Genomic DNA, 13,443 nt, shown 5'->3' with positions numbered 1-13,443 from the left:
CAAAAAGAAGAAGGGGAATAGGGTGTGTAGAATAAAAAACAAGTTAACATTCCAGGAAAAAAGGCTGCCACCCTTCCAAGAAGGGCGCCAATTTGACCTTGTTTTCTTAGCTGGTTTTTCATTTCGTTTTTTTTTTTCTTTTTCTAAGTTTTTCTGAGTAAAAATTGTGTGTTCGGCCCATCTCTTATTTAGCCTCAGCAAGGGAACATTCCAGGGGTTCAACAAGGGCTTCTATTTCTGCAGTCTCAGTGACCTAGTTTCGAAACGGAATAAAATGGGTGTGGACAGGTACTCAGGCTTTCCAGAACAGATGTGGTGAAGAGCTCGCTAAAAGCTTTTCTGTCCTGGGTTCAATTACGCATCTCCATGCTCCTTTACAGTTTGAAGACTTCGGTGACAACAGTTCCCCTGGTTCCAGAGAGGGATACAGTAGTGGGGAAACCGCTCATGAGAGCTGGTGGAGAAATCAAGAAGCCCTCTTGACTCAGTGGTCCTGTGTTTTAGCAAAGGTGGCACCGGGGAAGAAAGGCGGGGAAAAGTCTTCCTGGGGAAACTGAAAAACATCTGAAGAGGCTGAGTTTTAGAAGTAAATCTTTCAATTGGTGTGAATAAAGAATCATGCTTAACAATGGCTGAAAAGAAGTTCTACGTTGTTAAGAATTCCTTATCTTTGCTTTACCGTTTTTCAAAAAGAAACATCAACAACCAATTTCAACACAGAGACCCCTCAGAGGATGTGGCTAGCAGCCGTGACAGAGCCATTCAATCTGAGCCAGCAAGTCCTCCAAATGGACGCTGGTATCTTCCACTGGTTACTCTTAGACAAATTTGGGATCTTTGAGTATGCTGACCCTCTGTGGCCTTGAAATTCTGATACCCGACCTCTGCACAAAAACCATGTTCCCGATGCCTCCATTTGAGCTGTCCCTTCATCTTTCTCTCCCATCCCGAGGGGGTATTCTCACAATCCTAAACCAGGCTGCTGGGCTGAAGGAGCAAAGGGCACAGCCCTCCCTCACTGCTGCGCACCACTCACCGCTGCACCGGACCTCAGCGTCTCCCTCCCAACACGACGCGTCTCAAGGAACCACAGGCAGTGGTCGGGGCTGGGTGTTTCCCAGGCGACAACTGACCACACAGCTGCCGTGGACACTCCACAGAGCACCAGAATAGAAAGGGGCCAGTGGAATAGAGCTCACAGTGCCGAACACAGAAGTGACTTGTTCAAGGTCACATGGCTGCTCAACTGGCTTCTAAATCCACTTCCACAGAGGACCAGAAACCAGCTTCTGAGGGAGTCAGTGCAGGTTTCTGAGATTCTTATTATTCACCTGTTGAAAGTTGTTGATTCAATCTCAGAACTGAGAGACTGAATCAAGTCTTGATGCCTCAAAAGGGGTACTGTTTCTTTCAGGTACGCAGCATTTGGGACATCAACAGACTAAGAGTGTCACTGAAATACCAGCCTGGGGGTTATGCCGCAAGGCCTCAGAAAGGAAATTAGGCTCCAATGAGGCCCCTTCAGTACTTTCGACGGGTAAAACTTCGTGGAGATGGTACAAGTTTTGCTGAATTCCACATCACAGTGGTACTGAAAAGCTCTCAGGTAAATAAAGAAAAACCTTTCCGAAGGACTTTGTGAATGAGCAAAAAGCTGGTTAAGGGAACTGGCACACAGCCAGGTGCCCAGGGACTCCAGCCCAGTCACGTGTCCGTCTGTGTAAAAAAGACCTCCCCTCAGACTCCCTTCACACTCGCTTCACTTTCCAGCTCACCTGGTTCCAATCAGTTCACAACAGCCAAGACAGGGAAACAACTATCTGTGGATGGGCCAATGGATAAAGAAACTGTGGTGTGTATATACAGACAAGGGAACACTATTCAGCTGTAAAAAAGACCCTGCCATTTGCCACAACATGAATGAACCTGGGGAACATTATACTAAGTTAAATAAGCCAGACACAGAAAGAAAAATATTGCATGGTCTCACTTATACATGGAATCTTTATTAAAAAAAAAAAAAAAAAGACGAAACTACAGAGATAAGGAAGAGTGGTTCCTAGGGGTGGGGAGTGGGAATGGGAGATGTCAGTCGAAGGACACCAAGGGCAGCCACACAGGCGAACAGGTCTAGAGATCTGATGTGGAACGTCGGACAAGAGCTACTCATAGTGCACTGTATTCGGGACTATTACAAAATGAGTAAAACTGCAGCTGCTCTTGCCATGTGCGCACACACACACACACACACACAAGGGTAACTGTGATGGGGAATATGTTTATCTGCTTCACTCTAGCAACTGTTTTACTATCTCTATTTCATAACATCTTGTGTGTATACTTTAAATATACATAATTTATTAACATAAATAAAATTCCTCCAGATACATTAATTTCTTCTCTTACCAAAACACATGGTTTGATTAGCTGGGTTTTTTTTGAAGACAGTCTCGCTCTGTCACCCAGGCTGGAGTGCAGTGGTGTAATCTTGGCTCACTGCAACCTCTGCCTCCCGGAGGCGGTTTTATGTTGCAAGTTTTAAATGCAGATGAAGTCTAATATATATACATATATATATTTTTTTCTCTCTTTGATGGTTATTGTTTATGACCTATCTTATGAAACCTTTGCCTACCCGTAAGTCATGAAGACATTCTCCTGTATCTTTTTCTTTTTTTTTCTTGAGACGGAGTCTCACTCTGTCACCCATGCTGGAGTGCAATGGCGCTATCTGGGCTCACTGCAACCTCTGCCTCCTGGGTTCAAGCGATTCTCCTGCCTCAGCCTCCCGAATAGCTGGGATTACAGATGCCCGTCACCACACCCGGTTGATTTTTGTATTTTTAGTAGAGACGGGGTTTCACCATGTTGGTCAAGCTCGTCTCGAACTTCTGACCTCAGGTGATCCACCCGCCTTGGCCTCCCAAAGTCCTGGGATTACAGGCATGAGCCACCGCATACGGCCAATTAGCTGGCTTTTCTCTTACTCCCTAACAGTGAGCAGCTGAACTTGACAGAGTAGAAGTGAGGAGCTCCCTGTCCGCTGCAGACATGCGCCGGCAGGGAGAGAATAGCCACGGGGGCTGACAAGTGCGGCATCAGGAAGTGCAAGAGAAGAGCAGGCGGGGGAGCAAGATGCAAACCATTACGTCCAAGAAGTCTCAAAACAAGCCTCACACCTTCCCCCTTCACCAACATGGCAAAACCCTAGAAAAGGCAAATATTAAGTTATTCTAGAAAAGCACAAACCTGATGTGTCCACCAAAAATGCCGGTGATTGGAGTCTGAACAAAATCTGCCTGGCGGGTGACGGAAGTCTTGTTCCGGGGGCCCACTTGTTCCCATTCATCCTCGCTTCCTTCACCTTGTTCTTCCTGCTCTTCTTCATTGACCGAGGGGTTTTTGGGGCCATTGGAAATCGTAAGTTCTGAAAAGGAGAGCATCTGCTTAGACTACTATTTACGACAAGAAAAGCAAAAAATAAAAAGGCACAGATCTGTCGATTGCAGTTTTAAAAATGAAATCAGGGTGTGGTCTACATTAAGAGCCACGGCAACCAATCGCAACAGGCGCAACGTCACTGGATCCACGGCAACCAATCGCAACAGGTGCAACGTCACTGGATCCATGGCAACCAATCGCAACAGGCGCAATACCACTGGATCCACTGCAACCAATCGCAACGCCACTGGATCCATGGCAACCAATCACAACAGGCACAACACCACTGTATCCATGGTAACCAATCTCAACAGGTGCACCACCACTGGATCCTTGTTTACATAAACTCCTAGAAATGACATCCCTGGGACAACTGGCGAAATTTGAAGATGCTCTGCAAAGTCGGTATTACCATGTCATTACACTTGGTTTTCTCAGTTGGATAAGGGACTGTGGTTATGCAGGAGTGGATCCACAGGGGATGCTTTAGCACCTGGGATGAACTAAACTGTCAGCTGCAACTTAACTTTGAATCATTCAGGGAAAATGTATGCATATATATGGACGGATAGATAAGACATATATATATATATATATATATATATATATATACAGTGTGTGTATAGCATCAGAAAATATGTTTAAAACTGTACACTCAGCAATTATAAAAGTATTCATCAAACGATTCTTTCAGCTTTTTAATATGCTTCATCATTTTCCTAATTAAAAGTTGAAAGAAAACGGCAGAGGTTCGGGATGAACTGTAATTTTACCTAAATATAACCTTCTCGATGGTGTAAGTTATCGTAAGGAATAAATGCTATTTGAAGGGAAAACGACTGAGGGGCAGGGAAGCAATGTAACATATGAGTACGCAACACCTGTTTATAGCAACTCTTGCACAACTCTGCGGCAAGTGGACCATAACCTACTTTCATTATTTGGTGAGAGAAGCTTCTTTAGGTTCAACATTTCCTCATGAAGTCCATTTAGAATGAAGCCTAAGTATTCCTCAGCATCTTCTTGTCGACCCTGAAAAGGTCAAATATAATCACGTTATTGTGAACTGATCACTGTCAAAGGCCTGCAGGACATACAGTACTTGCAAAGTCCAACCATGCCTCCTCTGAAATGGAAGATGTAAAGTATTTCCAAACAATGACATGATGACATGGGCTTCCCTTGCATAGCTGAAATCCCAAGAGTAGGAGGAAAAGGAGAAACACATTAAGCACATATCTCTAAATGGGTGGACTAATGGGGATTTTTATTACTTATACTTTCTGTATTTTTGAAATTTTCTTCAATAAATATACATTACCTTTTTTTTTTTTTTTTTTTTTGAGACAAAGTCTCACTCCGTCACCCAGGCTGGAGTGCAGTGGTGCAATCTCGGCTCAGTGCAACCTCCAGCTCCCGGGTTCAAGCAATTCTCCTGCCTCAGCCTCCCGAGTAGCTGGGACTACAGGCATGTGCCACCATGCCTGGCTAATCTTTGTATTTTTAGTAGAGACAGGGTTTCACCATGTCGGCCAGGCTGGTCTCAAACTCCTGACCTCAGGTGACCTGCCTGCCTTGGCTTCCCAAAGTGCTGGGATTACAGGCATGAGCCACCACACCTGGCCACACTACCTTTATCACAAAAGTTATTTAAAAAAAAAGTTTCTGTCTTGGGTAAGCGAAATAGAAGACGAGGAACTAGATGTCTAGGGCCAGTTCACTGTTCAACTGCAAGGGTTACCACTCGAGCAGTGAGATAAGCAGCCCTATGTCTGCTTCTGTCTGTCTTTGATGATGGACAACTACATGGGAAAGAACTCAAACTACATGTGGAAAAACTCCACTGATTTAAAGCGTTAGCTGTTTTACACATACATCAGCAAAATCATTCAGAGGAGTCACCCAAGAGTTTAATAATCCCACATCAGGAGTGTTTGATTCTGTTACTTATCATCAGTTCATATTTCATTCTTCATAGCACAACTGCCTATTCCAAGGCCCTGCAAATTGTTCTGTTTGAAGCATCTAGGTAAACTGCATTCAAGTTTACTTGCGCTCTCCAAATAGTAGACGTGGACAGCAGCTGTTCACGTGAGTGCATGCTCTGTGGGTGTGCAGAAAAGGGCAAAAACTGGCACAGCCAAAGTGTGCTGAAGACTTTTCACAGCAGGCCTGGGTGGCTCTCCTTGGAAAGGCCTGCTTGCAAGGTTGCCCCTTGGCTGCTGTCTGGGAACGTGGATTTCAGAAAGGTTCCTATCAGTCCAAGAACTGATACGGGATTCTGCCTAAACCGTTTGCACAAGCAATGTGCTTTCTGCTGAACACTTTGCTTTTGTTTCGGGAGTTTGGACTTTTGGTTCAAGCCAGGCAGATGGTACCTATGGGACCAGCCCTCAGTAAAAACCCTGGACAAGGAGTCTGTAATGAGCTTCCCTGGTCGGCGGCATTTCACGTGTGGTCAGTCTGGTGCTGGAGTAGTTACGCATAGCCTTGTGGCCCCACTGGGAGAGGAGTCTGGAGGTTTCCTTTAGGCCCTGCCTCACCTGTCCTTTCCCTTCCTGACTCTGCTCCGCGTGCTTTTGCTGTCATCAACCATAGCCACGGGTATACCAGCGTCTGCATTTTCTGAGTTCTTCCAGTGAATCACCCTACCTCAGGGTGGTCTTGGGGAGCCCAACACATCCCCTATTAATTTAACCTTTAAAAGATGCTTTTGTTCATAGTATTATCTCTGTGCACGATCCAAGAGGGGTTCCTGAGCACCCATTTTATTTTGCCTCCACCTGTGCTAGGTGGGTCCCTCTGGATTCTAAGGCATCTCTATATCTTTGTACTTCTCTTGTTGACTATTCATTTATCTCATTCCCTCACTGAGGGCAGAGGGTGCACTTCATTCCATTTCTGCATCCCTAACACCATGTTCCCATTACTTGGGAAATGCAAATTCCAAGCCAATACCAAAAGCTGCATTATAAGCATTTAAAAAGCTTAAGACTCTATGCTACCCCTGGTGGTACCCTGCTACGATGCCCTCGACATTCACTCTTCTTCAAAGCAATGAAGCTTCATGTAAACCTGACTTAAATGGTATTTTCTCAACTATTTTTCTCTCTGAATACATTTCCCTAAGCATCATTTCAACTGCTTGTACTGATTCATCACAAACTCAATCTGGGAGGAAAGAAATGCTCCAGTTAACGGTGCTAAGAGCGGCCCAATTCACTCTCAACAGCCCCAGGGCCTTTTATAAGGGCTCCCTGGCCCCTTGGTCTCATGCCTTTAGTAACAAAATAGGTGATTAAAAAAAAATTTAGGTAAAGGAATCAAGTACATCAAATAGCTACTAAAGCCTGTAAGTATGATGAAGACATAAGCTCTTCTGAATACTGCCATCATTCCCGGCCCAGTGCACTCCATTCTATGCCAGCGGCATATGGTGCAGTGGTTAAAGAGCTGTCTTGAAAGCTGGGTTCTGCCACGTACATTAGCTACATGACCTCAGACAGTGGCTTCACTTCTCTTAACTGTAACAAGGAGACCATAATCATACTTTATTCAGAGTCAACTAAGTTAATATATGTAAAGTACTGACAGCAGTGCTTGGTGCACCATAAAAGTTATCTGAGCAAGGTCAGATGATGAGAGCTGCCACACACTCTTCAATTCATCCAAGCAATGGACTCTATTATAAACCTACATCTACTTATAGCGCTGGAAATAGAGGGCAAATATCAATAAGCAACAGTTACCACACAAACACTGGAACAAAAGGCAACACTTGATACTAGTGACAACAGAGAAGTCTCAAACCTTTTCAGACAGGCTTGACTTGTTAACTGTCAGGAGTCTGTAAATATACGTGGGCTCAAAGGCAGCTCCAGGGCGAATATCCCTCACGATTTTATCTCCAAGAGCTGCAATGGAAACAGGACACAGGTTTTCCTAACTACAATGAAGTCATAAATGACGAAAAAGGCAACATCATCAAAACTCCCCCACCTCCCACCTGGCTGAGTGTTGAGAATGGCACAGGTGTAACAACATTATCTTCTCAACAAGACTGAAGTCACCAACTTTAAGTCATCTGTCTCCATAACTCCCAATATGTAATAGCATCAACAAAACCCATTTTTACTAACCTTGTCGGGGTTTTGGAGGTACTGGCATATTAGTAAACTCATTCATTAGCCGAACACTAAACATGGGGAAAAAATGTTAAATAGTGCAGTTTTAAACAATATATACTTTTACTAAAGAGCTTTGATGGCTAAGTAGAATATCAGCTATACGAGTATAGTAGATTTTAGGTAACCAATGCTGTAACAGCTAGTGAACTCAAGTCTTTTCTATATGCATTTTTGGTCTATTTTAAGTGATATATGCTGGTAAACGCTAAAATACTTTCTACTGAATCTAAAGAGCACAGATCAACAATGCTCCAATTCCATTTCTGGTTAACTTCCATATAAAACCATCAACAGTCTATTTTTTTAAAAAGACAATTATAGGACTCATTTGCAGGAAATCAAGAGCTTTACTAAACTATTTCAATTCTAATTATCGGAGAGGAAAAAACCCCCACCACGTAACACATCTTTCACCACCTTACTTACAAGCTGTCTATCATGGGTGTTGACGTACAAGGCCTTTGCACTTTGGAATACAGAGGAATGAACTTCATCAGGTGATACATCGGCGGGCAAGCAACCAATGCCTGCAGTGTCTACATAGTGGCAGTAAGGAAGCGTAAAGGAAATGAACAGACACACCACATTTCCTAAAGGCACATGAAGCACAAGAACGTTTGTAAAAACACAAGTAAGCTAAGGACGTTGAACTACTTAGATATGTCACCACAAAAAGGAATAAACCAAATAATTACTAGGGTAAGTGTCCTGTGATGTCCATATAAGGATCTACGAAGCAGTCAGTCGTTTGTATTCAAGAACTTGACCTAACTAAGACAGTTCAATCAGTTAAAACCAAATTTCCAGTTGTAAGTGGTTGCTCTGCCCTATTGTTTGTGACCATTCTAATGAGAGTCAGCTTGTCTGCAGCCCTCATTCACACACCAACATATCCTCTCTTTTAGAGGGAGATGGACTGCAGTCAGGAATAACCCTGTTTATAAGCAAGGTAGGCAGACCAAGTAATAAACCAGGCTTAGGGATTCAAATGGAGGGCTAGATGGCCCACGGAAGCTGAACTAAGTCACATGCACCCGAAGGAGGGACAGCTGCAACACGCCGGCCTTGCGGACGGCGTCCAGGAAGGATACAGCATTAATGTAGCACCAGTTCCCTTTATTGATCAGCCCACGGGGTTGCAACGACACTGGTTTATGGATTAGGGTTACATTCTCCAGCAACTCTGAAAGAGTGAAGAAGCATATTTCAGAAATTCATGATATCTAGTGAAGAACATTCAAATCATTTCATATGCTCTACTCTGGGACAGCATTTAAAATCCCTTCAGTAAAACACATAGCCAAAGAAAATGCATACTGTTAAGGCTTCATTCAGTTCAACATCAAGTACATTATTTAATTAGAACTTTTTTGAAACTAATCTTTTCCCTCAAATAGCAACATTTAATCTTCCTGGGGGGGAACACAAGAACTACCTATTTTAATGAGCAACAAAAAAATGTTAACACAGTATCATTATTAGAGAATAGATTTGAGAGATACAGCCTTTCTTCCTTAAACACCATTAGCCAGGTGTGTCTCATTAGCAGCAAGGCGCCTCAGACACTACATAGAAAGTTATCTGGGCAGAACCCACGTCTCATTCCTCTCTGCATCCCCAGCATCTAATGCTGACCCTACACATCACTGTGTGTGTTCAATGGCTGTTCAGTGAGTAAAGATACTCCTTTCAGAGACAGAGGTCTCCTACGAATTAAACTGTCCACTAGAAATCCAATTTAGCAACTGTTTTATACACTGTAATTCCCTTATTCCATTTACAAACACGCTGCTCAGCCTCAGGTTCACCCTGAGTGGACATCACTCTTTTTCTGTATTAAAACAGCTGTGAATGCCATCTTTATAGAATTAACCATCAGAAGTGCTTTAAAACAAGACAAGGTCTCCCCCTGTCCCACTATGAATCTTCTAATGGTGATGGCTACAATCTATAAGCCCTTCTACACTTAGCACGTTCTTTACAATTTACAAACGTTAATTGGCTGGACTTAATCCTTAGTAATCTAGGAGTACCACCACTTTGACCCTTTCACCAATAAGGAAACTGAGGCTCCCAAAGACTAACTAACTTACCTGTGATCACACAGGAGGCAGGCAGCATAGCCAGGGCCTCAACTCCATAATCTGTAGCCAATCCACACTGTCTCCTTTACTTTTAAATTGTATACTAATCATATAACCCACAAATAGATACACCTACTATGTACCAACAAAAATCAAAAATTCATTTAAAAATAAAGTATAATAAATAAACAAATTGTATATAGGAAAGAAAAACCAAAATGGCATACATTTGATACTAGCATTCATCTAACGCATCGCTCAAAAATAAGCTTTTCTTTTCTAAACTACACTGTACTGGCAGATCCCAGACTTCGGCACTAATCAAATGAAGAAATTAATTTACAAAATTCAACACACACACACACACACAAACACACACACACACACCCTCTCATTCCCTCCTTCCTATGAGAGTAAATGTCCTCTTCCTTCTAACTGAAGAAGCGTAGGGAATAATTTCTGCATAGCTCTTCTTCTGTAGAAAGTAAAACATTACAGATTCTGTGGAATCTGTTCAATTAGACTAAGTTTGCAAAGCTCCTCTCTCTCTTAATATGGAATACAGAACTGGGCCTTGAAATAAATGAATAATGGATCAGTTACGAACTGAACCCCAAGCCTGCATGTGATGACACCCAGCAGAGACAGCATCTGTCATGTGGGGGACACTGTGCTAGAAGCTTTGTGTATATTATTCATAATTATCATAATCCTACTATCAGAGATAGTTACCAACCCCATTTTACAGATGAGAAAACTGAGGTCACATAACAGCTGAAATGACCTGTGAACATGGGTCTACCTGACTCAAGAGGCTGAGCCCTTTCCTCAATATGTAAGGGGCTTCGCTTAAAAATCCCTTTTATTCCAAGGTTTCGGCTACTTACTTTTCCCCACAGGCTTAAAGTCTATTGACAGTGGATTTTTACACTTGTCTTTAAACTATATCATCACAACAGTCTATCATTTCTAGTGTGTGCCACAGAACAGCAACTAATATAATTGCAGTGTTAAAAAGGTGCATTTTCAAATAACCATCAATGACGTAAAGGCATAGTGTCTCAAATAAAACTCCAGCATGATTCCAACAAGTCTTTGCCATAGTATTTTTAAATCAAATGACTTTTTTTTTTTTTTTTTTTTTTTTACCTAACCATAAGACTCAAAACCTGCTATCTTTCTAACATAGAAACGTTTGTTTTTTTGAGACGAGTCTTGCTCTGTCACCCAGGCTGGAGTGCAGTGGTGCGATCTTGGCTCACTGCAACCTCTGTGTCCTGGGTTCAAGTGATTCTCCTGCCTCAGCCTCCTGTGTAGATGGGATTACAGACGTGCACCACCACGCCCGGCTAATTTTTGTATTTTTAGGAGAGACAGGATTTCACCATGTTGGCCAGGCTGGTCTTGAACTCCTGAGCTCAAGTGATCCACCTGCCTTGGCCTCCCAAAGTGCTTGGATTACAGGCGTGAGCCATGGCGTGTGGCTGAAACCTTTGTTAAATAACATGCTGCCTTTCGCTGAAGGCGAGTAAACCCCTGCTGAGCCCTGCCTAGGCACCGGGTAAGGAAGGCACAGAGATGAATGCGAGGTGGTCCTGCCCTAGGCAAGCTCGCAGACCAGTGAAGGGACGAACTGTGATGTCCCTGGCTCCAAACACACACTGTACAGGCTAAGCTGAAGGGGTGTTGGGGGATGGGGGGTGGGGGGTGGGGGGTGGGGGAAGGATGCTTAGCCCAGTCCAAGGGCTGCAGAAACTCTGGGAAGGTCAGGGGTTGAAGCCACCAAATGGAAGCTGAGGAAGAACAGAGATACTAGAAGGTTCTCACTGACTGGGGCAGCGGTGCTATCCAACTAGAGGAGGAATACAACAGGATGAGCAGGTTATTTTTTGTTCAGTATGGTAATGAGTTCAGTTTTAGAGATGTTAGTAAAAGATACCCAGATGAGACCAGTAAATAGTATATTTGTATTAAAAGACCAGCAAGTGACTGATTTTTTTTTTTTTTTTTTTTTTTGAGACAGTCTCACTCTGTCACCCAGGCTGGAATGCAGTGGCACCATCCTAGCTCACTCCAACCTCTGCCTCTAGGTCTCAAGCAATTCTTGTGCCTCAGCCTCCCGAGTAGCTGGGACTACAGATGTGTGCCACCATACCCAATCATAATTATTATTTTAGAGACAGGATCTTGCTCTGTTACCCAGGCTGGAGTGCAGTGGCGTGATCACGGCTCACTGAAGCCTCAACCTCCTGGGTTGAACAGATTGATAATCACACAAACATACACACAGATCCCCAGAGTTCAGGGCTGGAAGGGTAGAGAAGTGAGAAGCACGCAGAAGCAGCGTGTAGGAGTGAAGACAGCAAGTGCAGGCTGCTCAGCCAGAAGCCGGGCCGAGGAAGTAGACAGGATCATGGGTGCAAGGAGCTAGAGATCCAGGAAGATGCAGCAAAGTTTCTGGGTGGGAGAAGGAGTGAAACAGCAACTTCAGTTTTCTTGACGATATGGAAGGAAAGGTCTTCTAGGGCAGAGTTAGGGTGAAGATGCCAGAGGTGGGTGAGACAGGGCTTGAAGATGTTCATTCCTGTTTAGCACTGATACTGGAAGGAAATGAAAGAAGCCACCAGGGCCAGGCATACAAGATCTGCCTGAAACTTCCCTTCGCTGTTGACCCGTTCGAACAGACTCAAAAACATGCTTTATGACAAGGCTAACTCCACTCTTAAAAGGAAAGCAGGTGCACAGCAATCAAGAACTGGCTGCACTAAGCTCTGTCTGAAAACACAGCTTTTTTTTTTTTTCTTTGAGACAAAGTCTAGAGACAAGGTTTTGCCAGATTGGCCAGGCTGGTCTCGAACTCCTGGCCTCAAGCGATCCGCCTGCCTTGGACTCCCAAAGTGCTGGGATTACAGGTGTGAGCCACTGTGCCTGGCCTCCTTTCATGTTCTTAACTGAGTTACGTGCCCAGAATAATCTGCATGGCCTGGAGGCTCGACCATTCAATCTCTACGCAATCAGAGGATACATAAATCAACTATAAACCGACCTTTTTTCCAGCATTTATTTGTGAGACAGAGTGAACTGGTCAGACAGAAACCTTTAGTTTCTACATCAGCCATTCCCTTAAATCGATACCAGCTTCCAGTTTGCTTATTTTGAGGCGCAGGCAGGTTAAAAAGCAGTTTCACTGTTTTTCTTCCACAGTATTAAAATCAAGTCTTTTAGCATCACCCAGTGGTTTGTTCAATAACTGCAAGGAACAACATTTCACAGACACACACCTACAAAAGCGAATGAGCACAACCTCTGCAACAGCAGAACAAATGGGCCCTTGGGACATGTACTAGGAAATGTACTCCACCAGCTTTCCTTCAAGCCTTTGACAGTCTTTAAAAGGCCATTCTGGTACGACGTTGTTAAACGCAGAATAAACCTTTACAGACTTGGAAAATAAAGAAGAGACACTGAACAACCTAGATTTTTCTTAATGATTATTCTGTTACTCTAGAAAAATTTTATCTAGTGCCAAGTCTTTCATAAACTAAAATACCGTATCATTCTGTTATTAGTCTCTTATAACGATCCTAAATCCTAATCTCAGAATAAGACTGACAGAAGGCACTCAAGATTCTCCACACTGTCTCCACAGTAGCTGACCTCATCACTGCCTACCTGATACTAGTGGTGTGTGCCTCCTTCTCTGGACAGGAGGCTCCTTAAAGACAAGACTC

At 43.5% G+C, this 13,443-nt stretch overlaps 1 protein-coding gene across 3 annotated transcripts in view; it reads right to left on the bottom strand.

Moving 5' to 3' along the window:
* Nucleotides 1–13,443, bottom strand: part of USP10 (ubiquitin specific peptidase 10) — a 78,523-nt gene that overhangs the window by 12,203 nt on the left and 52,877 nt on the right. For all 3 annotated transcript variants that reach the window (XM_054452680.2, XM_063654155.1, XM_063654154.1), the window contains 6 exons: nucleotides 8,720–8,811; nucleotides 8,055–8,164; nucleotides 7,581–7,636; nucleotides 7,252–7,355; nucleotides 4,374–4,473; nucleotides 3,250–3,427 (listed from right to left, as the gene is read on the bottom strand). In XM_054452680.2, coding sequence (XP_054308655.2) covers nucleotides 3,250–3,427; nucleotides 4,374–4,473; nucleotides 7,252–7,355; nucleotides 7,581–7,636; nucleotides 8,055–8,164; nucleotides 8,720–8,811 — 640 coding nt within the window. The remainder of the gene's footprint in view (nucleotides 1–3,249; nucleotides 3,428–4,373; nucleotides 4,474–7,251; nucleotides 7,356–7,580; nucleotides 7,637–8,054; nucleotides 8,165–8,719; nucleotides 8,812–13,443) is intronic.

Source organism: Pongo pygmaeus, chromosome 18, assembly GCF_028885625.2.
Source record: "Pongo pygmaeus isolate AG05252 chromosome 18, NHGRI_mPonPyg2-v2.0_pri, whole genome shotgun sequence".
Classification (NCBI taxonomy): domain Eukaryota; kingdom Metazoa; phylum Chordata; class Mammalia; order Primates; family Hominidae; genus Pongo; species Pongo pygmaeus.
The sequence above is the reverse complement of the archived record's forward strand: the minus strand, read 5'-3'. Positions and strand labels throughout refer to the sequence as shown.